The 24,534-nt window shown below is 41.8% G+C and overlaps 1 protein-coding gene across 3 annotated transcripts in view; it reads left to right on the top strand.

Annotated features, from left to right (window-relative positions):
* Positions 1–24,534, top strand: part of pcdh7b (protocadherin 7b) — a 315,222-nt gene that overhangs the window by 24,614 nt on the left and 266,074 nt on the right. Inside the window, exon 3 of one of the 3 annotated variants that reach the window (XM_078400356.1) lies at positions 5,834–8,290. The exons of the other annotated variants lie outside the window; for them this stretch is intronic. Coding sequence (XP_078256482.1) covers positions 5,834–5,881 — 48 coding nt within the window. The 3' untranslated portion in view covers positions 5,882–8,290. Of the gene's footprint in view, positions 1–5,833; positions 8,291–24,534 lie in introns of those variants that run through there. 3 annotated transcript variants of the gene reach the window in all.

Here is a 24,534-nt window from a genome sequence, read left to right as displayed (position 1 = left end):
AAGATATTTTTTTCATAACATCCAGCAAACTTGAATCAGCTGCATACCTATATCTGCATTCATATTTGTTTTTATAATTAATATACTGAACAGGAGAAAGACTGATTTGTGATTTAGATATCTTGAAATTGGAAGGAATTGGGTGAGGTTGGTTCTGAAACCTTCCAGCAACTAGGCAGCTGAGATCATGTCAGAATTATTGGACATTAAGCAAAACACAAAGTACTGGAGGAACACAGCAGGTCAAGCAGCATCTGCGCAAGGAATGGACAGGCATTGTTTCTGGTTGGACCCTTCTTCAGTCTGATGGATTGGGGGTGGGGGAAGCTGGAACTGTGGTGGGAATGGGGAAAGGCCCTGCAAGGGATTGTTCAATAGAGCTGGGGATGGGGAGCAGGAGGATGATTGGCAAATAGGTGAAGATATTGACAAAGGTTCTAGGTGAAAATCAGACAAACGAGTGTCAGATAAGGAAAGGAGATGAATGAAATGTGATTTTTTTTGTCCTTGGGTGGCATGGAGGGATGTGAGCAGGTTGGTGGGATCCAATGACAGAAGGCCAGAGGTCTTCTGGAGTGGTCCTCGGTAATCAGAAGATGCACACTGTCCATGTTTGCAAGAACATGAGATCTGTCATCAGGAACTATGAAGTTGGGCTCCCAAGTCAGTGATTATAGATTTTGTTTCTCTGGCTTGGTCTAATATTTTTCCATTTAGTAGATTATGTGAATTAATGTGCCTGCAGTGACATTTATTTTTACATAAGTTGCATCAACATGATAACTGTCAAGTCACAGTCCATGATGATATTATGCTCTCATACTCATTGTGATATTTTCCTCAAAAAAACGATTATAAAGTGTGGATTTGTAATCTCAGAATTAAAACCCCAGAAGGAGGTCATTTCATCCAATTTACCTGTGTCAGCTCTTTGATAGAGTTATTCAATTAATCCAATCCCTTGCTCTTTCCTCAAGGCACTATAAATGTTTCTCTTGGAAGTATTTATCAAATTCGTTTCTGAATCTGATTACTGAAGCTAGTTCTGTAACCCTTGCAGGCATTGTGTTCCAGATCGCAGCAATGTGATGTGTTAAGTACATTTTCTTTCCCAAGTATCTTGCATCTCTGATTTCCGATCCATCTACTACTGAAATCAGATTATCCTTATTTACTTTGTCCAAAAACATTCTTGATATTGGACATTTTTCTTAAATGTCCAAAATTATCTTTGCCCTGAGAAAACAGAACGAGTTCCTTGAATTTCTTCACACAGTAGAAATCTCTCATCACTGGTAGTTCTGCATGTTCTCAAAAATATTGACATCGTTCTGGAGATGAGGTGCTGAGATTTAAACATAATGTTTAATGAATACTCAACATACCATTTTTTGTGCTCTATTATAATATGAATACAGCCAAAGATCAAAAAACTGCTGTTTTAATAACTTGCCTGTCCTGTCAGCTTCAAAGATTAGCCCCAGGTCTATCTTTCCATCTCTTTTAAAATTGTATCATTTAATTTCTTTGGCTTTCTTCATTCTTTTGACCAAAATGTATCAATTATACTTCTCTGGATAAATGACATTGCCCATTTTTATCCCCCAATTTTTCTCTCAATTTTTTCAAGAAATGTTTCAACGACCTGTACATTGCAAATACATATTTAATACAATAGACAAAATGGACTAACAGACCTTTCGTGGAATAAGACTGATTATTTACTTCAATTAACCATAAAGTGTACAAATAAATCATAGCCATATGTTAATACTTAAAGCTTGAAATTAAAAATCTGGACCAGAAATTATTTCTTGTTATTTTGTAGGACATTAAAACTATTTCCATAATGTATGCGCGCAATGCAGAACCCTAACAACGTCCTACATTAACAGAGATATAATTGTTTTAATAACCATTCATTGATCATGCCCTTTGCTGTTTGGTCAGCATTCATAGCTCTCACTTTGATATTCTCAAAATCATGTTAATCTCTTTTTGTGAATCACTGGAGTCCAGGTATTTTAGAGATCCTCCCACATTACTGTTAAAATGGGAGTTCCGTGAATTAGTGACCATGTTGGAAGGTCACAAGGCTCTGATAATTGCAGACCATGTGCCTTTCAATAAAGGGAGCTGAAATTTGGCAGACGAATCTGGGTGTATTCACCAATCAATTATTTCAAATAAATTCACAGTTTCTGTTAGGCGAACTAAAAGGAGGAACTTTCTCTTGAGAGGATTTAGGAGATACCTTGTAAGGGTCATAATTTGAGTCTTAAAATTTGGAAGATTATTATGATCACTTAATTTCATGTGTATGCCACTATCTTATGTATGTGTTATCCTTTGTCTTTTGCTTTTTCTTGTTTATTTTGCTTCTTTTTTTCTGATGCTCGCCATGATGTGCAGAAAGTGAGAAATCATTCCAGTATTGCAGTAATGATCTTTACCAGGTGACAATTCTTAATGGTAGCACTTAGTTAGAATTGTAACTTTTCCTGCTTTCCACTTATAGTCATAGTGTGATACAGTGTGGAAACAGGCCCTTCGGCCCAACTTGCCCACACTGGCCAACATGTCCCAGCTACACTAGTCCCACCTGCATGCATTTGGCCCATCTATATATTACTAAAACTCTCAGCTTGTTGGTTTGTCACTTTGCTTGATCCTGAAATACAGCCAAAACGGTACAAGATAGTGCGGCAATTTCCAGCCCACCTTACTCACCATCGTCCTGGTGTGCTATGGAGGAAGTTTCTTTCAAATTAGTGTTATATTTTTAAAGTTTCACATTTTAAAGTTTACAAAACCGTGCATGCGCAGTCGGGACCCGTTGATTTGGTACTTACGTAAGATGGCCACCGGATCCACGCGTGCGCAGAACAAACGGGTCCGCGCTTGCACAGTTGGGGCTCGTTGATATGATACTTACGTAAGATGGCCACCGGATCCGCGCGAGCGCAGAACAAACGGGTCCGCGCCTGCGCAGTTGGGGCCCGTTGATCTGATACTTATGTGAGATAGCCGCCAGATCCGCACGTGCGCAGAACCCAAAGGGTCCACGCCTGTGCAGTTTGGGGCCCACTGATGTTGAGGGGGGATGGAGTGTGTGAGTGGGGGGGGGAAGGGGAAGGGGGAGGGGAAGGGAAAGGGGGGGAGGGGAAGGGGGGGGAGGGAGGGAGAGGGAGGGAGAGGGAGGGGGGAGCTTGGGGGAGGGAGTGGAAGGGGGAGGTAGAAGAAGGGGGGGAGGGAGGGAGAGGGAGGAGGGAGCTTGGGGGAGGGAGTGGAAGGGGGGAGGTAGCAGAAGGGGGGAGGGAGGGGAGGAAGGGGGAGGAGGAGACGGGTAGTGGAGGGGAGGGGGGAGGGAGGGGGAAGTGGGGGAGGGGAAGGGAGAGGAGCGGAGGGGGTGGGGGAGGAGAGGGTGCTGAACCAATGCAGGAGAGGTTTGGGGCCAATGAGGGGGAGGTTGCTGTTGAGCCCACGAGCTGCCGCTAACTTTAATAGATGCGCTCCCCCCCCCCACCGGTGGGAGGACTGGCGCCCGTCCCGCCGTGCCCCGTGCATGATCTTCCGTGGTGCAGCGTGGCCGCAGAGGGTCCAACAAGATGGCCGTCGCCGCCGTTCTCTGACTATCGGTGCCGTGCTGCAGGAGAGGCTTTGGGTCAACGGCTTGCTCTGGCTGCAGTGCTGACGATAAGGGGCCGAGGTGATTGGCTCCCTCTCCCCTTCCCTGTCCCCCCTCGCCCGCCCATGGCCCCGGGGGATACTCTCAGCCCGGCAATGGGCTTCATCAGTTGGAGAGTGTTGCCAGGCCGACAGGATTGTCAGTTGGGGGAGGGTTGCCCCAGGAGAGGCCCGCGGGAGAGATTTGGACCCAATATCCACCTCAGTCTTGTGTCCCTCTAAACCTGTCCTATCCATGTAACTGTCTAATTGTTTCTGAAACGTTGCGATAGCCCAGCACAACTATCTCCTCTGGCAGCTCGTTCCATACACCCACCACCCTTTGTGAAAAGGTTACTGCTCAGATTCTTATTAAATCTTTTCCCCTTCACCTTAATCCTTTCTCCTCTGGTCCTTGATTCCCTGACTCTGGGCAAAATTTAGGATTAACTTCATGCAGTGATCATGTTTTTGATAATTGATGATATTATTTAGAAATTAGTACAGATTTGTTGTTCTGAGTGTACGTTTCAGACAGTTTCAAAAAGTAATTTTTGCAGGATGGCACATCTGAATCTGATCTCATTTTGCAAATGGGCATCGTGATAATATAACTTTCTTCCTTTAAAGTTTACTCACCTTACCCAAAAGATACCAAAATACCCCTGCAATTTCTATTGTCATTCCAGTGCCACAGTTTATGACAAATCATGTAAAGTCGAAGGATGCAACTGCCAGTTGTTGCTACTCCCTTGTATACTATCTATTAAAATTTTGCAATTCCACTGTTAAAACCCAGAAAATACTACTGCATCACTTGAAATAGCCTACATTTGTTGAAGCATAAAATAAGTCTTTTGTTTTGGAATGTAAAATCCTTTTTCTGAAGTTTTGATAATTTTATCGTTAAATTGGCGTCATTCTGTCAGGGTATAATAGAAGCTACTTTTACAAATGTTGATGTTTGGGGGTCGAAAAAGGCACAGTTGGAACTGGATGGGTAGAAAGGAAATGCAGATGCTGGTAATACACCAAAGATAGACACAAAATGCCAGAGTAATTCAGCGGGACAGGCAGCATCTCTGGAGAGAAGGAATGGGTGACGTTTTGGGTTGAGACCCTTCTTCAGACTGAGGGTCAGGGGAGAACAATTTCTATTTCCACTTCAGGCAGTAATTATGCTTTTGATAATTGATGAATGACATAATGTAGAAGTGTTGACATGAAATGCTGGAGTAACTCAGCGGGACAGGCAGCATATCTGGAAAGAAGAAATGGGGTGACGTTTCGGGGCGAGACCCTTCTTCCAGTAATGTAGACATGTTGTTGTTCTGAGTGAACATTTCAGGCATAAAGTCTTTCTTGCAGATCAGTACATCTGAAGGTTTCATGAGCATTAACCTCAACTTTCTACTCACATATGCGATTGATTAGACTGGGAATTGGCTTGCAATGAGTCCTAACAGCTACTTATGACAATGCGGTGTGTTGCAATCCCTTCAATTGAAAACAAAATAGATCTTAAGGCTAAAGTTATACAAAGACCATTATACTTATTTAGGTGAAAGAATTTATAAAATCCAAAATTACTTTGAAATTCATTTAATGGTGCTGAATAAACGACTGAATAAAATAGAAATGGACCATTATGTCATATCTGAAAGTCAATAAAATGTTGAATGTTCCACTAATGGTTTAAGCTTGTATGTCACATAATAATCTCAAATGAATGACAAAAAATGTGGAACACAATTAAAACAAATGTTCACAGGACAACAAGAAATCCATCAAAGCACTGAATCAAAATATAACTTAGTTGACCTGAATACATGATCGTCAAAAGCAACATTTACTCCATGAGGGATTTAGTATGTCATCAAAGTCTGAACTGTCTGGTAAGTTTGATATAGTGCTTCTTTTTAAAAAAATCTCCTTGAGCAGTACAATTAGTTTGAATGCATTGTTCATAATGTCCACTTTATTCAGTTTGCTAAACTGAGTTTATAATGTAATTAATTCACATGAATAACATTTCTGTCCATATTAATAATTTTCAATTGATTATTTAAATTAATCCATGCTTCTTCAGCATCTGCAGTCGTCCTCTTTTTCCACTGCAAGTTGAGTTCAAATCATTAATGAATTAAACTCTTTAATGTCTCCACAGATGAGTCATCTTCATCCAGATGTGCTGCATTTGTCCATGAGGCTATAAGCACAGAAGGATATTGAGACCACAGGCAAAGGGAAACCAGTATCTGTCATCGATATTATACCACCCAGGTTCACTGTGCTGAAAATCGTTGGAGAAATCTTTCTTACTTTGCTCCATAGAGCCTTCAGAACTGTATCTTGATCCTCCACAGGACCATCACTGGATAACATCAGTTGTCATGCCAGGGTTTGCTGGAGGAGACTTTATATCTGTCATGTCTATGTGCAGCAGTTAAAACGCCTGACGTACAATGACTTAAGTCACCGGCATATTTTTCATGCGGTCGGTCTTTTCATAGGTGAACCAGTCAGTTTGCTCCATTAATTGATGCCAAAATAGCAATCTTTCCTTAAAAAACCCCAAGATATTATCTTACATAGTTGGACAGAATTTAGAGACCTCTCCGCCAAGATTCTGCGGCAGATATCCAATTCTGTGTGTGTGTGTGTGGGAAGGAACTGCAGATACTGGTTTACACCGAAGATAGACACAAAATACTGGAGTAACTCAGCGGGACAGGCAGCATCTCTGGAGAGAAGGAATGGTGACATTTCGGGTCAAGGACAATCAAGGAAAATGTAGAATGGTTCATTGTTAGGTGTGGGGAGGTGTCAACGAAGCACACAATCAACAAAATGTAATCAGGAGGGCAGTGCAACTACTCGGAGTACTAGGATGGACGGGGGACATTTTTCTTGAACAGCCTCCCCTTTGATCTGTGGTTTCACACCTTCCATATCTCTATAACAGTATATAACAGTATAACAGTATAACAGAGCTTTATTTGTCATTCGGTACCGAAGTACCGAACGAAACTACATAGCAGTCATAGAAAAAAAGAACACAAGGCACATAGCCCCAACACAAACGTCCATCACAGTGACTCCAAACACCCCCTCACTGTGATGGAGGCAACAAAACTTCCACTCTCTTCCCCACGCCCACGGACAGACAGCTCGTCCCCGACCGACCCGCAAAGTCCCCGCAAGGGGATGGAAGTCCCCCCGGCCGAATCGCACCGGGCGCTGAAACGTCTCGCGGCCGAGCTGGGAGATGGAAGGCCCCGCGACCAAGCCTTGCGCAGCTAAGTCCCGTGGTCGAGCCGCACCAGCGATGTTAAGTCCCGCAGCCGATCCGCACCGGGCAATGTAAAGTCCCGCAGCCGAGCCGCACCGGGCGATGTAAAGTCCCGTGGTCGAGCCGCACCAGCGATGTAAAGTCCCGCAGCCGAGCCGCACCGGGCGATGTAAAGTCCCATGGTCGAGCCGCACCGGACGATGTTAAGTCCCGCAGCCGAGCCGCACCAGCGATGAAAAGTCCCGTGGTCGAGCCGCACCAGCGATGTAAAGTCCCGCAGCCGAGCCGCACCGGGCGATGTTAAGTCCCGCGGCCGAGCAGCACCGGGCACTGTTAAGTCCAGCGGCCAAGCCGCACCGGGCGATGTAAAGTCCAGCGGCCGAGCCGCGCCGGGCGATGTTAGGCCCCGCAGCCGAGCCGCACCCCGCGCGGTGAGGAAGAGAAAAGTTTCCCCCACCCCCCCGCCACCCCCCACACATACACAACCAAAAAAAATACAAAAACCATCCCAACACCGACACACAACAAAGAAAAAAGGAAAAAGACGAACAGACTGCTAGCGAGCCGCAGCCGTTAGGCGCCGCCACTTCCGCTTCTTCCTCTGTCTTCCTCTCCCCTGACTCTCAGTCTGAAGAAGGATCTCGACCTGAAACTTCATCCATTCCGTCTCTCCAATTCTCTGTCGCTGTGTTGGGCACAATCAGAGAATCATCCTTGTGAGATAGTTTGAATGCTAGATACTCTAGTTGCTTGGCAGGTAGAATGTTGCACGTCTGCAAATATCAGAAAGTTGCATACATTTAATGCACAGATTATGTTAAATCATTGTACAAATATAAATCATGTTTTTTAGTCATAAATTTTTAAATGAAACTTTTGCTTCAGTGGTAGAGTTAGTATAGTACAGCAGGCATTGCAAGGAACTTCCTTATTTTGTTACAGTATTTTCTATTTATTTACTGTCAGTATCTCAGGTTGCAATAAAGATAATGGACTCATAAAGATGTACTGGTTTTACTTGCCAAATAGTAGCCTTTTTACACATAACGGTTTTCTAATTTTTGACATCAAGGCATTTGTATACATATACATCCTTATATGTATGTATGTATGTGTATATTGTTTGTACACATACACACACATATACATAAATATAATATATCTTTTGTGTCCTCCTTTTCCAAATGGAGCAAGTTTTCAGTCTCATTTTATATGTATGCCAGAGCCTCTGCATGTTGCTTGTTCATCCTTCTATATGTGTAACTGAAGATTTCAGGAATGTTCAGTCACTTGTGGGACTTCTATACCATGTATTCTCCAGTCATTAATATATTCATGTAGGAATGTTTTGACATCTACTGGTTATAACTAATAAATGTTTTTCTCTGCATAACTGTTGCATGTGTCATTTCAATTATGTATTTTCAGTATAACAAAAAAAGATGCAGCACACAATTCACTGCTCACAAATTAATGCACATAACCTTTTCAAAATTTAGTATTAGCATACCACTCTTAAAAAGGATGTATGCATGGATATATTCATTAAAATTAACATATTCAATGACATATTAAAAACTAAGAATCTGTTTCAGTGGTTCATAAGTGAAGCACTATGTAACTGGTCCACATCCTTCATCAATATGTCATTAGGAGTTACCTCATCTGAGCCAGTTTAGTCGTTTAAATTTAAAAAAAATACTTCCATGCCTTCAAAATCAAAGCATGAAAGTGATCTGGAATCTCCTTCTTCTTATCGAGTCCACATCACAAGATTAGAAATTGCTCAGCCAGAGCTGAACACATTTCTCGGCACCTGCATACAATGGAAAGATTGGTGGATACAGGGCCACAATGTAAAGCTCTTTCCTTGACCCCTGGGATCTCCTTATTAATGTCCATTGACAGCCACCGGAAAAATGAACATGTAGATTAGAATCAATTGTGATGTCCTTAAATGTGAAATCCTAACCTTGATGACTAACTGCTGTGACAAGGTATTGGAGAATTTAGTATCTGCCAATAAAGATTGCTGCCTTTTGGAAAGGGAGTAAATATACTACAAAATGCAAGAATAAAGAATTGAAATCTACTAACTTTAATCTTCTGGTGTAGCTGGAGTAAACCCCATTTGAAAAGGTTACATGTAACATTGATTAAGTTTGTCAAGTAACGATTTGAAATGTGCAGCTTACACATTTGATTTGTGTCGTCCTATAACTGATAATATTTGTAAAATAATATTAGTACTGCCCAGAATATGTGAAGGCATGCATTTTTCAAATAATAGTAAATCAACATAGAGAATATAATTTTTTTATTCACAAAATGCTGGAGTAACTCAGCAGGTCATGCAGCATCTCGGGAGAGAAGGAATGGGTGACGTTTCGGGTCGAGACCCTTCTTCAGACTGATGTCGGGGGTGGGACAAAGGAAGGATATAGGTGGAGACAGGAAGATAGAGGGAGATCTGGGAAGGAGGAGGGGAAGGGAGGGACAGAGGAGCTATCTGAAGTTGGAGAAGTCGACGTTCATACCACCGGGCCGCAAACTGCCCAGGCGAAATATGAGGTGCTGCTCCTCCAATTTCCGGCGGGCCTCACTATGGCACTGGAGGAGGCCCATGACAGAGAGGTCAGACTGGGAATGGGAGGGGGAGTTGAAGTGCTGGGCCACCGGGAGATCAGTGGCGTTAATGCGGACCGAGCGCAGGTGTTCAGCGAAGCGATCGCCGAGCCTGCGCTTGGTTTCGCCGATATAGATGAGTTGACATCTAGAGCAGCGGATGCAATAGATGAGGTTGGAGGAGGTGCAGGTGAACCTCTGTCTCACCTGGAAAGAATGTTTGGGTCCTTTGATGGAGTTGAGGGGGGAGGTAAAGGGACAGGTGTTGCATCTCGTGCGGTTGCAAGGGAAAGTGCCCGGGGTTAGGGTGGTTTGGGTAGGAAGGGACGAGTGGACCAGGGAGTTGCGGAGGGAACGGTCTCTGCGGAATGCAGAGAGGGGAGGGGATGGGAAGATATGGCCAGTGGTGGGGTCCTGTTGTAGGTGACGGAAATGTTGGTGGATGATATGTTGGATCCGCTGGCTGGTGGGGTGGAAGGTGAGAACGAGGGGGATCCTGTCCTTGTTGCGAGTGGGGGGATGGGGAGCAAGAGCGGAGCTGCGGGATGTAGAAGAGACCCTAGTGAGAGCCTCATCTATAATGGAGGAGGGGAAGCCCCGTTTTCTAAAAAACGAGGACATCTCGGAAGCCCTAGTCTGAAACACCTCATCCCGGGCACAGATGCGGCGTAGACGGAGGAATTGGGAGTAGGGGATAGACTTTTTGCAGGGGACCGGGTGGGAAGAAGTGTAGTCCAGATAGCTGTGCGAGTCGGTGGGCTTGTAATAAATGTCCGTCACTAATTTTTCTCCTGTGATGGAGATGGTGAGGTCCAGCACTAAATTTTCTCCTGTGATGGAGATGGTGAGGTCCAGCAACAATTTTTCTCCTGTGATGGAGATGGTGAGGTCCAGCACTAATTTTTCTCCTGTGATGGAGATGGTGAGGTCCAGCACTAATTTTTCTCCTGTGATGGAGATGGTGAGGTCCAGCTCGTTCTCACCTTCCACCCCACCAGCCAGCGGATCCAACATATCATCCACCAACATTTCTGTCACCTACAACAGGACCCCACCACTGGCCATATCTTCCCATCCCCTCCCCTCTCTGCATTCCGCAGAGACCGTTCCCTCCGCAACTCCCTGGTCCACTCGTCCCTTCCTACCCAAACCACCCTAACCCCGGGCACTTTCCCTTGCAACCGCACGAGATGCAACACCTGTCCCTTTACCTCCCCCCTCAACTCCATCAAAGGACCCAAACATTCTTTCCAGGTGAGACAGAGGTTCACCTGCACCTCCTCCAACCTCATCTATTGCATCCGCTGCTCTAGATGTCAACTCATCTATATCGGCGAAACCAAGCGCAGGCTCGGCGATCGCTTCGCTGAACACCTGCGCTCGGTCCGCATTAACGCCACTGATCTCCCGGTGGCCCAGCACTTCAACTCCCCCTCCCATTCCCAGTCTGACCTCTCTGTCATGGGCCTCCTCCAGTGCCATAGTGAGGCCCGCCGGAAATTGGAGGAGCAGCACCTCATATTTCGCCTGGGCAGTTTGCGGCCCGGTGGTATGAACGTCGACTTCTCCAACTTCAGATAGCTCCTCTGTCCCTCCCTTCCCCTCCTCCTTCCCAGATCTCCCTCTATCTTCCTGTCTCCACCTATATCCTTCCTTTGTCCCACCCCCGACATCAGTCTGAAGAAGGGTCTCGACCCGAAACGTCACCCATTCCTTCTCTCCCGAGATGCTGCCTGACCTGCTGAGTTACTCCAGCATTTTGTGAATAAATCGATTTGTACCAGCATCTGCAGTTATTTTCTTATACTAGAGAATATAATTTGTGATTTTGCACTCTGAACATCCTATGGACAGAGACTGACTAACTTAGTGCTATATAGAGGCTTCCTTCTCACTGTAGCCACATCATGTATTCAACCACAAATTTACATGAAATAATTTCTGCAATAGCTTGAAAAGATTTTAAATAAATGCAGCTTACTCATAATTAAACTTGACTCTGTTTTAAGCGTTGCTCTGCAACCTTATCATCTATTCCTCTGCTTGATGATTAGTTCTTCAAATTGACCAGGGTTTCTAACTATATAACAGAATTTCAATTCAAAAAGCATTCAGCTTTTATAGATTTCCCCTTGTTTAGTGTTGAAAAACATACGTTTGGTCTAAATCTAGTCATCATTTTAGCCTGAACCTTTCAGAATTATGTTGCTGCCATTTGTCACCTATAAGAAATAATAGGAGTGTAATATTTGTTAAGAAGCAAATAATAACAGACACTTATGAGTGCTTGGGATTTCATGGCTATTAATTTTGAACTTTTGACTGCAATGTTGTTTTACAAGCTCGGATGCTGCCAGGGCACTGATGAACTGTGACAGAAAAGCTCCCGTAATATAAGACATTTATTACAGTGTGATTTTTAAACACAGAATGGAAAATGTATAGGAAGCAGGATAATATGATGGAGCTAGATTAGCTTCTCATTTCTGGTTTCGGTGGCAGTGAAGTCATTCCACAAGGTACAAAAACAGATAGGTTTTGTGTCAAAAACTTTACCCCTTTGCTTTCAGCATAAGTAATGTGGTCTGCAAATTAATTTAATGCTTGATAAGCAATCACCCATATGTCTCAAACTTTATTTTGGGTTAGTAATGGGCGGCACGGTGGCGCAACGGTAGAGTTGCTGCTTTACAGCGAATGCAGCACCGGAGACTCAGGTTCGATCCTGACTACGGGTGCTGTACTGTACGGAGTTTGTACGTTCTCCCCGTGACCTGCGTGGGTTTTCTCCGAGATCTTCGGTTTCCTCCCACACTCCAAAGACGTACAGGTATGTAGGTTAATTGGCTGGGTAAATGTAAAAATTGTCCCTAGTGGGTGTAGGATAGTGTTAATGTACGGGGATCACTGGGCGGCACGGCCTTGGAGGGCCGAAAAGGCCTGGTTCCGGCTGTATGTATATGATATGATATGATAATTACTTTTACAATGCACTTTCATTTCCTTTTATCACAAACACGTTATTATACCTAATTTTAAGCCAAAATCACCCAGAGGAGCTTCATGTGAAACTACCTGATTTTAATTCCCAATCCTTCAATGACTTGAACTAACACAATGGGTAAAATGATTATCTGACTTAAAATCAACCCAGATCTCACTGTACGGGTCATGTTAGACTTAAACAGCTCTGCTTCATTGTTAACAACTATCTCATGGCTTTGAGAGCTCACTGGTATACTCTGAATGAGTATGGACATGTAGGGAAAGTATGCTGCTCTCTATTGGAATTGTGCAGAATTGTATAAATGCAGCGGTACATTTTAGTTTTGGTGCCTTTTGGGCATTATTTGAGATGTGACCCAGTCATCCGTGATTGATTTTGTGCAGTTGCTCTGAATCATTTATAATGGGATGGTACATTGATGGTGGGATTCAGAAGGTGGGGCTAATGTTAGGTAACTGAATAAATAAGGGTCGTAAAGATTTTTGTGAGACCAATACTTCATTTTATTCATCTCCTTGCCCCACATAAAGAAACACACATTTTCTGTTTGTTTTCTAGCAAAGCCAACAATCCAATTAAGCACTGTGACTTTACCTCAAGACCAGAAGCAAAAAATAAATGAGGCATTTGGTGTGAAAGGGTCTTTAGGCAGTTACAAGGTCACTTTCAGTTTATGGAACACAGCTAGGTACTGTGTTGATTATTATTTTCACTCATATTCAGAAATTTTTGTATTGATACTGTAATATGTTATAATTTAGAAAGTTGCATATATATTTAATTTTGAAATTAAGCTAATGTTCAAGAACCATATTAAATCTGTTGCTGGTGTAAACGTAACAGATTTTATTACATTATTTGACCAAATACAGAGTTGTCCTGATATTTGTTCACCCAAACCAACAAAACATAAATTACCTGGCAGCATAATTGCAAGAAAAGACAAATGACATTTCGGGTCAGGATTCTTCTTCAGACTGATTGTAGTAGGGGGTGGGGTGAAGGAAGCCGGAAATGAAAGATGGGGCAAGACAAAGCTTGGCAAGTGAGGGGGATTTGAATGGCAGATGTGTGGAGTAGGTGACACAGGCTAGATATGAAAATAAGACAAAAATATGTCTAATAAGGAGAGAAGAAGAGTGAGATGTAAAGGTAGAGGGAGGGATATAGGTGGAAGGGGACAGGGGAGGGTGGGTGCAGGATAGTGTGAAACATGGGTGATCCCCGGGGTGGGAGGGGGGCACTGGAAAGGCAGAGGGATGATTCAATGCTCATACCATTTGGTTGTAAGCTATCCAAGCGGAATGTGAGGTACTGTTTCTCCAGTTTGTGTGTGGCCTCATTCTGGCAAGGATGAAAAGGTTGGTATGGGAAGGGGAGTTAAAATAGTTTGCAATTAGGAATATAGCAATCTAGCAAGCTTGGCGGACAGTGTGCAAGTGTTTGGCGAAACAGTCTAAACCGATGTAAAGGAAGTTGCATCAGGAGCAATGAATGCAGTAGATGAGGTTTGAAGAGGTACTTGTGAACCTCTGTCTCATCTAGAAGGGTCCCGTGATGGAAATGAGAGAGGAGGTGTCAGGTTAGGTGCGTTGCAGCAAAAAGTACTGGGATTGGATTGGGTGGGAAACGATGAGTGAGTCAAGGCATTGCAGATGGTGTGGTCTCTGTGAAAAATGGAAAGAAGTGGGGATGGAAAAATATGGCTGGTGGTGAAATCACATTGAAAGTGATGGAAATGACAGAGAATGATGTGTTGGATGCAGAGGTTAGAAAGGGGAGGGCCTGGGGAACTATCCTTGTGGACATCCTCTTTTCCAGCTTTCTCCCCCCTACATCATCCAGTCTGAAGAAGGTTTGCTATCCATTCCCTGACCTGCTGAGTTCCTCCAACAGTTTGTATTTTGCTCAAGTTTTCACCATTTGCTGTTCCTTGTGGCTCCATAAATGATCTGACCATTCTTTATGTAATCGTGTTATGTGCAAAAACATAGTGATTGCATTTCCAGGTAAACCCATCAATTTAAAAGTACTTTGAGACATATTCACAATAGAAAATAGACAATAGACTATAGGTGCAGGAGTAGGCCATTTGGCCCTTCGAGCCAGCACCGCCATTCAATGTGATCATGGCTGATCATTCACAATCAGTACCCCGTTCCTGCCTTCTCCCTATACCCCCTGACTCCACTATCTTTAAGAGCTCTATCTAGCTCTCTCTTGAAAGCATCCAGAGAATTGGCCTTCACTGCCTTCTGAGGCAGAGAATTCCACAGATTTACAACTCTGACTGAAAAAGGTTTTCCTCATCTCCATTCTAAATGCCTACCCCTTATTCTTAAACTGTGGACCCTGGTTCTGGACTCCCCCAACATTGGGAACATGTTTCCAGTCCAATCCCTTAATAATCTTATATGTTTCAATAAGATCCCCTCTCATCCTTCTAAATTCCAGTGTATACAAGCCCAGTTGCTCCAGTCTTTCAACATACGACAGTCCCGCGATTCCGGGAATTAACCTTGTGAACCTACGCTGCACGCCCTCAATAGCAAGAATGTCCTTCCTCAAATTTGGAGACCAAAACTGCACACAGTACTCCAGGTGCAGTCTCACTAGGGCCCTGCACGATACAGTTGAACCCTGGATTGTTATTTGCAACGAGTTTAAAAGTATTAAAATTTGGCTTACAGTAAATGGCAATGGGGAAAGTGAAATTTTCCACTAACTTACCTTTGGTCGATGCTTCCATTGGGGACCTTTGGCAACACCTCCCAGCTCACAATGTCTGTGCTGAACATAATGAACATAAAGTTAATCTCCTGTCTCTGTCTCTGCATATGATCTATATCTCTCCATTCCCTACATGTACATGTTTTCTATCTTAAATGGCACTATCGTACTTGTTTCCACCACCATCGCTGGCACTGCATTCCGGGCACTCACCCCCCTCTGTATATATAAAACAATCCTGCCCCACACATCTTCATTAAAACTTCCTCCTCTGAACTTGAAACAATGCCCTCCAGTCTTTGACAATTACATTTCTGCCGTGCAGCACAGAACAGAGATGAGCAGGAGGCTAAATGTTGGTGCGCTGGCCAATGCTTCTGCTGCCAGGCTAGTCACCAAGTTCAGCAGTGAAATATAAGTATATTGAACTGAGGGGCCAAATGCACTTTGTATCTGGCCCCTGACCTTCACACCAGTGATTGCTGGCATATGCTGGACAAACTTATTTACCATTGACCTTGATTGAGAAGCTAAGTGCAAGTACATGTATTGCTTATTTTGTTTTATTTTACTTTACCATTGTGATTATTACTTAACTTCTGTAATTTTAAAGTTTCTATTTGTGACCTGCACAATGTAATAGTTCTTAGAAACATAGAAAATAGGTGCAGGAGGAGGCCATTCGGCCTTTCGAGCCAGCACCGCCATTCATTGTGATCACGGTTGATCGTCCACAATCAATTCATAATATGCTTTTATATTTCTTGCTTGCTTTCTTTCATATTCCATTTTCTTCTCCACTTTGATTTTAGTCAGTGTTTGCCAGTTGATTAGAGATCTTTTTAGAGTTTATGGATACAGTATGCAAAACAGACCCTTTGGCCCACTGTGTTCATGCTGACCAGTGTTCACACTAGTTCTATGTTATCCCATTTTCTTATCCATTCCCTACATATTAGGGGCAATTTCACAGAGGCCAATTAACCTATAAACCCACCTGTCTTTGGAATGCGTGAGGAAACTGGGGTGCCAGGTAGAAACCTACACAGTCACAGAGAGAACATGTAAACTGCACACAGACAGCACCCGAGGTCAGAATCGAACCCGGGTTTCTGTGGCTCTGAGGCAGTGGCTTTACCAGTTGCGCCACTGTGCCGTCCTAAATAACATAGTGTTCATAAATTCCTGTCCCTAAGTGTACTATTATTATAAAATGACATAATTCTTTACTTTTCTTCTTGTCTCACCCTTAACATTTCATGGATCACTTTTTCTATGAAGTTTTATTTCTGCACAAGCAGCAAGAGGATAATTTACTCTGTCGGTATGGATGAACAATCTATCGTATCACAAACTACTTTACAGGAATTTTGTTAGAAATAGTAATCAATATAAAAGATTATTTTAATTTTGATAGAAGTCTTTTGATATGTTTCCAAATGAATGAACATGCTGGTGGTTCACCCTACCATGTGACATTTCCATATTCTAAAATTGGATGTTCACAGTCTCTAAGGTCTTTACCTCTTAATTTAGGGGAGTGAAAAAAATTACAGGGTGGGCCTTATTTAATTCTGCAGTACGTGCCAACATGTGGTATTTTCCAATATTCCTGTGTGGGGTAGATGAAGAGTAAGCAAGATGAAACCTTAGATTTGTTTCTCACACCACAAATGCTGCCAGGCCCATTGAGTGTTTCCATATTTTCTGTCTTATTTTAAGATCATCTCTGCAGATTTCGTACTTGATGATTACTCATGCAGAGAAACAGGTGATGAAAATTATATTAAAAAAAACAAAATCAAAAAGTGAAGAAATGACAGGATGATGAGTACTGTGTGTTGAAGATTATTGTTTGAATTGAAATGTGATTTTTTTGATAACTGCAATTCCAGTTTGATTTATTATACTCCTGCGCCCTTGTCAGTTACCTCACTACTGCTACTTAACAGCAAATGTCATCCCAGAGGTTGTTAGAGGCAGTATATTTTACATTCATCATGGTTTCGGTGATTTGCTAATTCTAGTTTCCAAGACTCCGTTTGCATGTTAAGAGGGATGCCAGAGCTGCCAGATATTGGGTGTCAGGGGTCATTTAAGAACTGTTGTGTTCGATAGGGAATTACATATTCACTATAGACAAGTATTTACATTGTCAGTAAGCAGTGTAAAGTTCTGAGAGGTTTTGCTTCACTCGTGAAATATTTGTGTGTGACATATTGGAATTTTGCAGCAATGACTTAAAAACCATCATGCTTTAAAACAGTTAATTTGGCACTCCTTTCTCTTGCTGTTTAATAATAATGAAGTAACCCAATTGATTTATTTTATAACAGTCAGCAGAATGAAGTGAGTTGGTGTCAGCTAGTGGGATTCAGGCAGGATATTTAAAAAGAATCATTTGCAGTGTAAAAATTTCATATAATTAGTATATTTAATTAAAATTAAAAAATATACATGCATATATTTTCCCTAATAATCATTCTGCATTCAATTACAAAAATGTTTATGAACTGATATATATATATATATATATATAAGAAGACTGATCTTTTTATGCATCATTGATGCTACTAGTTTATGTAGAAATGACAACATACTTGCACCTTAAATAATCCATTTAGCAGTGTTGAAATTTTAAAAACTGAGTCCTCGAAATTAGGTGGCAGAGTACATGCAGACAAACACGACATGTTTCTCTAAAAATCTTTTCTCTGTTATTTTAGCAGTGGTGCTAATTATTTTGTTTTAAACAGGTTAACACTCCTAATAATATGGCAGAGTGACAGGAATTTCTGACAAATGAGTTGAGTAGAATTAAGTAGTATAATTTAAAGGTCATAAATTTGGCTTGTGATTTTCTTCCCCGTAGTACAAAAATATATGTCAATTTAATACAGAAAACTAATCCTTTTGCAACAAAAAAAAAGATTAATTAGATGTTTGTGTACCATTCTTGAATACTAGCTAAATACCATATATGACTAGAAGAGTAAAATTAGTTCTAATCAAATTTGTAAACACTTGGTTTCTAGCAACAGTGTATAAGTGTGCCCTGCTTAAAAGCATCTACAGTGGTGCAAAATGATGTAATTGGAACTCTCTAAGCATCAATCAACCTTCATTAAGTATGTTAACTTGCCATTTTCCCCGAAACAGCTAGACAAACCGGAGAAGGCATCAAGCCTAGGTTACTAAGAAAGAAGCTTGCGGGGGATATAAAAACTGACTAAAAGCTTCTTTAGATATGTAAAAAGGAAAAGATTAGTGAAGCCAAATGCACGTCCCTTACAATCAGAGACAAGTGAATTCATAATGGAAACAAAGGAATGGCAGAACAGTCAAACGAGTACCTTGGTTCTGTCTACTCTAAGGAAGACACAAACAATCTCCCAGAAATACTAGGGGATCGAGGAACTAGTGGGAGGGAGGAACTGAAGGGAATCCACATGTCAGGAAATGGTATTAGGTAAACTGTTGGGACTGAAGGCAGATAAATCCCCAGGGCCTGATGGTCTGCATCCCAGAGTACTGAAAGAGGTCGCCCTAGAAATTGTGGATGCATTGGTGATCATTTTCTAATGTTCTCTCGACTCTGGATCAGTTCCTGTGGACTGGAGGGTAGCCAATGTAACCCCATTTTTTAAGAAAGGAGGGTGAGAGAAAACGGGGAATTATAGACCAGTCAGCCTTACATCGGTAGTGGGGAAGATGCTTGAGTTGATTGTTAAAGATGTTATAGGAATGCATTTGGAAAGCAGTGACAGGATTGGTCAAAGTCAGCATGGAATTATGAAGGGGAAATCATGCTAGTCTTCTGGAATTTTTTGAGGATGTGCAAGTAGAAAAGATAAGGGAGAGCCAGTGGATGTGGTGTAGGTGTATCTGGACTTTCAAAAAGCCTTTGACAAGGCCCCACACAAGAGATTAGTGTGCAAAATTAGAGCACATGGTATTGGGGGTAGGGTATTGACATGGATAGAGAACTGGTTGGCAGACAGGAAGCAAAGGGTAGGAATTAAAGGGCCCTTTTCAGAATGGCAGGCAGTGACTAGTGGGGTGCCGCAAGGTTCGGTGGTGGGACCCCAGTTATTTACAATATATATTAATGATTTAGATGAGGGAATTAAATGTGACATCTCCAAGTTTGCGGATGACACACAACTGGGTGGCAGTGTGATCTGCGAGGAGGATGCTACGAGGCTGCAGGGTGACTTAGATAGGTTGGGTGAGTGGGCAAATGCATGGCAGATGCAGTACAATGTGGATAAATGTGAGGTTTTCCACATTGGTAGCAAGAACAGGAAGGCAGATTATTATCTGAGTGGTGTCAGATTTAGGAAAACGGGAGGTGCAACGAGACCTGGGTGTACTTATACATCAGTCACTGAAAGTAAGCATGCAGGTACAGCAGGCGGTGAAGAAATCTAATGGCATATTGGCCTTCATTGCAAGAGGATTTGAGTTTAGGAGCAAGGAAGTCCTAATGCAGTTGTACAGGGCCCTGGTGAGACCACACCTGGAGTATTGTGTGCAATTTTGGTCTCCTAATTTGAGGAAGGACATTATTGCCATTGAGGGAGTGCAGCATAGGTTCACCAGGTTAATTCCCTCGATGGCAGGACTGACATGATGAAAGAATGGGTCGACTGGGCTTGTATTCACTAGAATTTAGAAGAATGAGAGGGGATCTCATAGAAACATATAAAATTCTTATAGGATTGGATAGGCTAGATGCAGTGAAAATGTTTCTGATATTGGGAGAGCCTGGAACCAGGGGTCACAGTTTAAAAATAAGGGGGAGGCCATTTAGGACTGAGATGAGGAAAAAGATTTTCACCCAGAGAGTTGTGAATCTGTCGAATTATCTGCCACAGAAGGCAGTGGAGGCCAATGCACTGTAAGTTTTCAAGAGAGTTATATTTAGCTCTTAGGGGTAAAGGAATCAAGGGATATGGGGAAAAAGCAGGAACGGGGTACTGATTTTAGATGATCAGCCATGATCATATTGAATGGCGGTGCTGGCTCGAAGGGCTGAATGGCCTACTACTACACCTATTTTCTATGTTTTTACTATTACCCTTTACCATGGTTCATTAGCATATATTCCAAAATGAGATTAACAGTGTGCTTGGCAGGCTGCTGAAAATTCAAAATCCATCCATCAAACCGCAGGGAGCATTCCAGCTAAAGAGATAATGTAAGTAGAGCTCTGAAATATCATTTCAACATTTCGATTGTAAATAATAATATGAAATTATTGCCAGATATAGACCCAAAGGTTTCTAATTTAAAGCACATTGTATCTGCAATGATGCATATATTTTTGTCATTTAAGGATTGAACCAGGAAAGTTTATGACAGTACAATCTGTCAGATTTGGAAAATCTTACATGTGTCAAAGGATCTTAGAATGCCATGTGTTCTATCGAGGGTATAGCATTTATGATTATAATTAACCACTCAGAATCATTTCTTAGTACACACAGTTACCATGCAATTATGCTAAATTTTGCAGGAGTCAGCAGAACTGAAGTTGGCACATATAATTACAGTGAATAGGTTACATGTTCAGAATGATAGATGCTTGTTGATAGTCATGGTCATGCTTTATTGCATTTCTGAAACCAAGCTGTGTTTGCACAGAATGTGGCCAATTACATTCAATTTACTTTAAAATAATATTACTGTGTTCAGCACAATAATGGTTACTCTTATCATATCATATCATATATATACAGCCGGAAACAGGCCTTTTCGGCCCTCCAAGTCCGTGCCGCCCAGTGATCCCCGTACATTAACACTATCTTACACCCACTAGGGACAATTTTTTACATTTACCCAGCCAATTAACCTACATACCTGTACGTCTTTGGAGTGTGGGAGGAAACCGAAGATCTCGGAGTAAACCCACGCAGGTCACGGGGAGAACGTACAAACTCCTTACAGTGCAGCACCCGTAGTCAGGATCGAACCTGAGTCTCCGGCGCTGCATTTGCTGTAAAGCAGCAACTCTACCGCTGCGCTACCGTGAAAATGAACAGCCAGTTGATTTTTCTGCCTAAGGACAATTGGAACACATCCTGGCAGAGGCTGATCTTTAACGAAACCTGATGACAGCAGAAAGTGAAAGTTTGTGCTTTCGGTTGGTTTGGCTTTGTGTCTTTGCGTGTTACTGATAAGCAGATTTTGATGTAGACTTTGACAAAATCAATTGATCACCTGAATCAATTTTCGTTGGTACAATGGAATAGATTTCCACTGGGTTTCTTTAATTCTGTCCTGTTGCATATCATCTGAAGCTGTGATGGTGATGGAAGAGAAAGTCCAAAGAAATTCACTCATTATTTTCTTCAAAGGCTTTCCTCTTATTTAAACTAGAAAATTGGATAGAAATGAAGCTGCAATTATTATCGCTTTTGAGTCTGCAATAAATTACTGTAAACCAGTTGGTGTCCATCTGTTCTGTGACATCATGGATAATAGACCTTACAACTCGCATGCAAAATTGAAGGGAACTTATGTGACAATGTATAATAGGCAATTCTCCTCACCAAGCAGTCAAATTTGAAAGATGTTTGACTCACATTGTTACTACCCTGGGTCATGCAATCATGCGATTAACTTTGGCTGCTGCAGCCAAACTCGTATAAGACACTGATTCTGATAACACGAATGACCCACAGATTTTTAGAATAGTTTGTAGCATTAACTCAATGTGAAAAGTTATAGTATAATTTCAAATTTTTGCTGATAACTGATTTACATTGTTGACACTTAGCAATCATTAAGCATAGGTTGTTATGTAGTGGTTTGAAGTTTTAAATTATAGTACAAGAAATGTGCTGAGAAAATCATTAATTGTAAGTAGCACTGGGCAAGATTGGCGCACTGCACCAATAGGGATCTGTGGGGTAACTGCACCTGTAAAATGCATTCCATTAAAGTCAATGGAATTAATTTTGGAGACAACGTAGAAAATGCTGACATGACAATGTAGCACATTTTGCAATATTGATGGCATGAATTTAGGGGTAACAATTTTTGTACTAAACAGAGGAATACATAATTCGCCACACCCTGTTTTGCATTAACCCTTTAACTCCATTAGGTATTATTAGGCAGGGACACTGCAGCATGTTACTGTGTACAATCATCTGGGGCCTCCCAATCTTAGGGTTGGGTTGTAGGAGGTTGACTTGTGCTGAGTGTTGGATTAGGTTTATCACTGTTATTTCTATTTTGATCTATTTTGACTGTATGCTCTTTCACCAATTGAAACCAAGGAAGTCTATATAAGGCTGAGTTGGTGTATATTAGAGCATACTAGAGATTAAAATAATTACTTTATGACATAGAAAATCATAGAATCATAGATTGATACAGTGTGGAAACAGGCCCTTCAGCCCAACTTGTCCACACCGGCCAACATGTCCCAGCTACATTAGTCCCACCTGCCTGCGTTTGGTCCATATCCCTCCAAACTTGTCCTATCCATGTACCTGTCTAACTGTTTCTTAAATGTTGGGATTGTCCCAGCCTTAACTACCTCCTCTGGCAGCTTTTTTTGTGAAAAAGTTACCCCACAGATCCCTATTAAATCTTTTCCCCTTCACCTTGAACCGATGTCCTCTGGTCCTTGATTCCCCTACTCTGGGCAAGAGATTCTGTGCATCTATCCGATTTCTTCCTCCCCTTTTTTTTCTTCTTGAATGTATCAATTCTACCCTCTCTTTGCTCCCCCTCACCTAATTTTCCTGACATTCACCTACACAGGTATCAATTTGCAGTGGCAAGTTAACCCACAAACTAGTAATGTATTTAACATGTATGAGGAAAACAGCACCTGGGAGAAACCTGTATGTTCACAGAGCAAACTCCACACAGACTGAACCTAAGGGTGGAATTAAACTGGGTCTCTAGAGCTTTGAGACAGCAGTAGCAGTGCTAAATATTGTGTCAATGTCCTTGCATGAGCTTAATTTTTGTATGCTTGAACCAATCAATGTTTCAGGTCAATTACTGCATCATGACAGGGAAAAAATTATCAGTTTGAAACATCGATCTGACCAGCGAAAGGAATGTCTTTAAACAATACAATTAATACAATTAAAATTATCCACACCCACAGAATTTTTTTTGTACTATAAATAAAATCTACAGAAAATGATGATCCACTACTTGCTACAATTATTGCCAATGAGATTAATCTGTAAATGTTAGATAAATGCATTCTGAAGATAGTAAGACTAACTGATTCCCACACAGATTTTAAGTCGGCATCATTATGATTTATCCTTCTTTATCCCAAAGAACAACATTTTTTTGACTTGTGAGCAGTTGTTCAGTATTTTTACTAGAATAACTTCATTTAACTGCAGTTTTTACTTTGAAATATTTTAACCTGATTATTTAAAATAATTCTGCTCCCTCCCCTTTCCTCACAATAAGTAATAGTTATCGCTGAAAGTGAGTTGGGTGATGTCTTTCTTCCCTAATCACTGCTTGCCTAAAGACACCAACAGGAATTTTGTGGTGTACTGTTTAATTGTTATCACTCCCACCCCTTTACTATCCCACTACTACACCAGTCCTGACCACTAACCCACCCTCCCATTCTCGGATTTATACTCCATTGATCTCTGCATATTAATCGCAAAAAGGACAAGACTGTGGATTTATAACTGCCCATTATGGCATAAATTAACACTAAATCTCTTCCTCTCTATTTTAGTATCAATTCTTGGTCTTATCTTGCATGATGCGCAACTCTTAGGTGCCTTATTTTCACCCTAAAAATGGTATGTACTTGGTTTTTAAACTTAAAAGAAGTTGACATTGAATACTACAAAAAAAATGACCTGTCCATGTGTTCCTAGTAGAAACTTCACTTGCCAGCATCACATATTCATTTGAATGGACTTGATAAATGGTTTATCAACCATTATATTGACTATTAGAAAAAATTGCTGAACCAAGGGCTACATTTTCACTCTCTAAAATACTTGGATGGGTATACAATGAGATATTATAGATTAAAAAATGGCATAACTGCTTCTATCTGCCTCTGGGCACTTATCTCTCAGTTTAATGGAGGAAGGGCAAGGAAGGGCCAGTTAAATATCTAAATGTTAAAGGTGTAAGGGGTTTCTGCGCCGAGCTTTCGCCCGACCTAAGGTCCCCGTGCCTTGCTCTGATCCCTTGACCAGGCCGT

The sequence above is a fragment of the Rhinoraja longicauda genome, chromosome 1, assembly GCF_053455715.1.
Source record: "Rhinoraja longicauda isolate Sanriku21f chromosome 1, sRhiLon1.1, whole genome shotgun sequence".
NCBI classification, from domain to species: Eukaryota; Metazoa; Chordata; class Chondrichthyes; order Rajiformes; family Arhynchobatidae; genus Rhinoraja; species Rhinoraja longicauda.
This window is presented reverse-complemented; position numbering and strand designations above follow the sequence as displayed.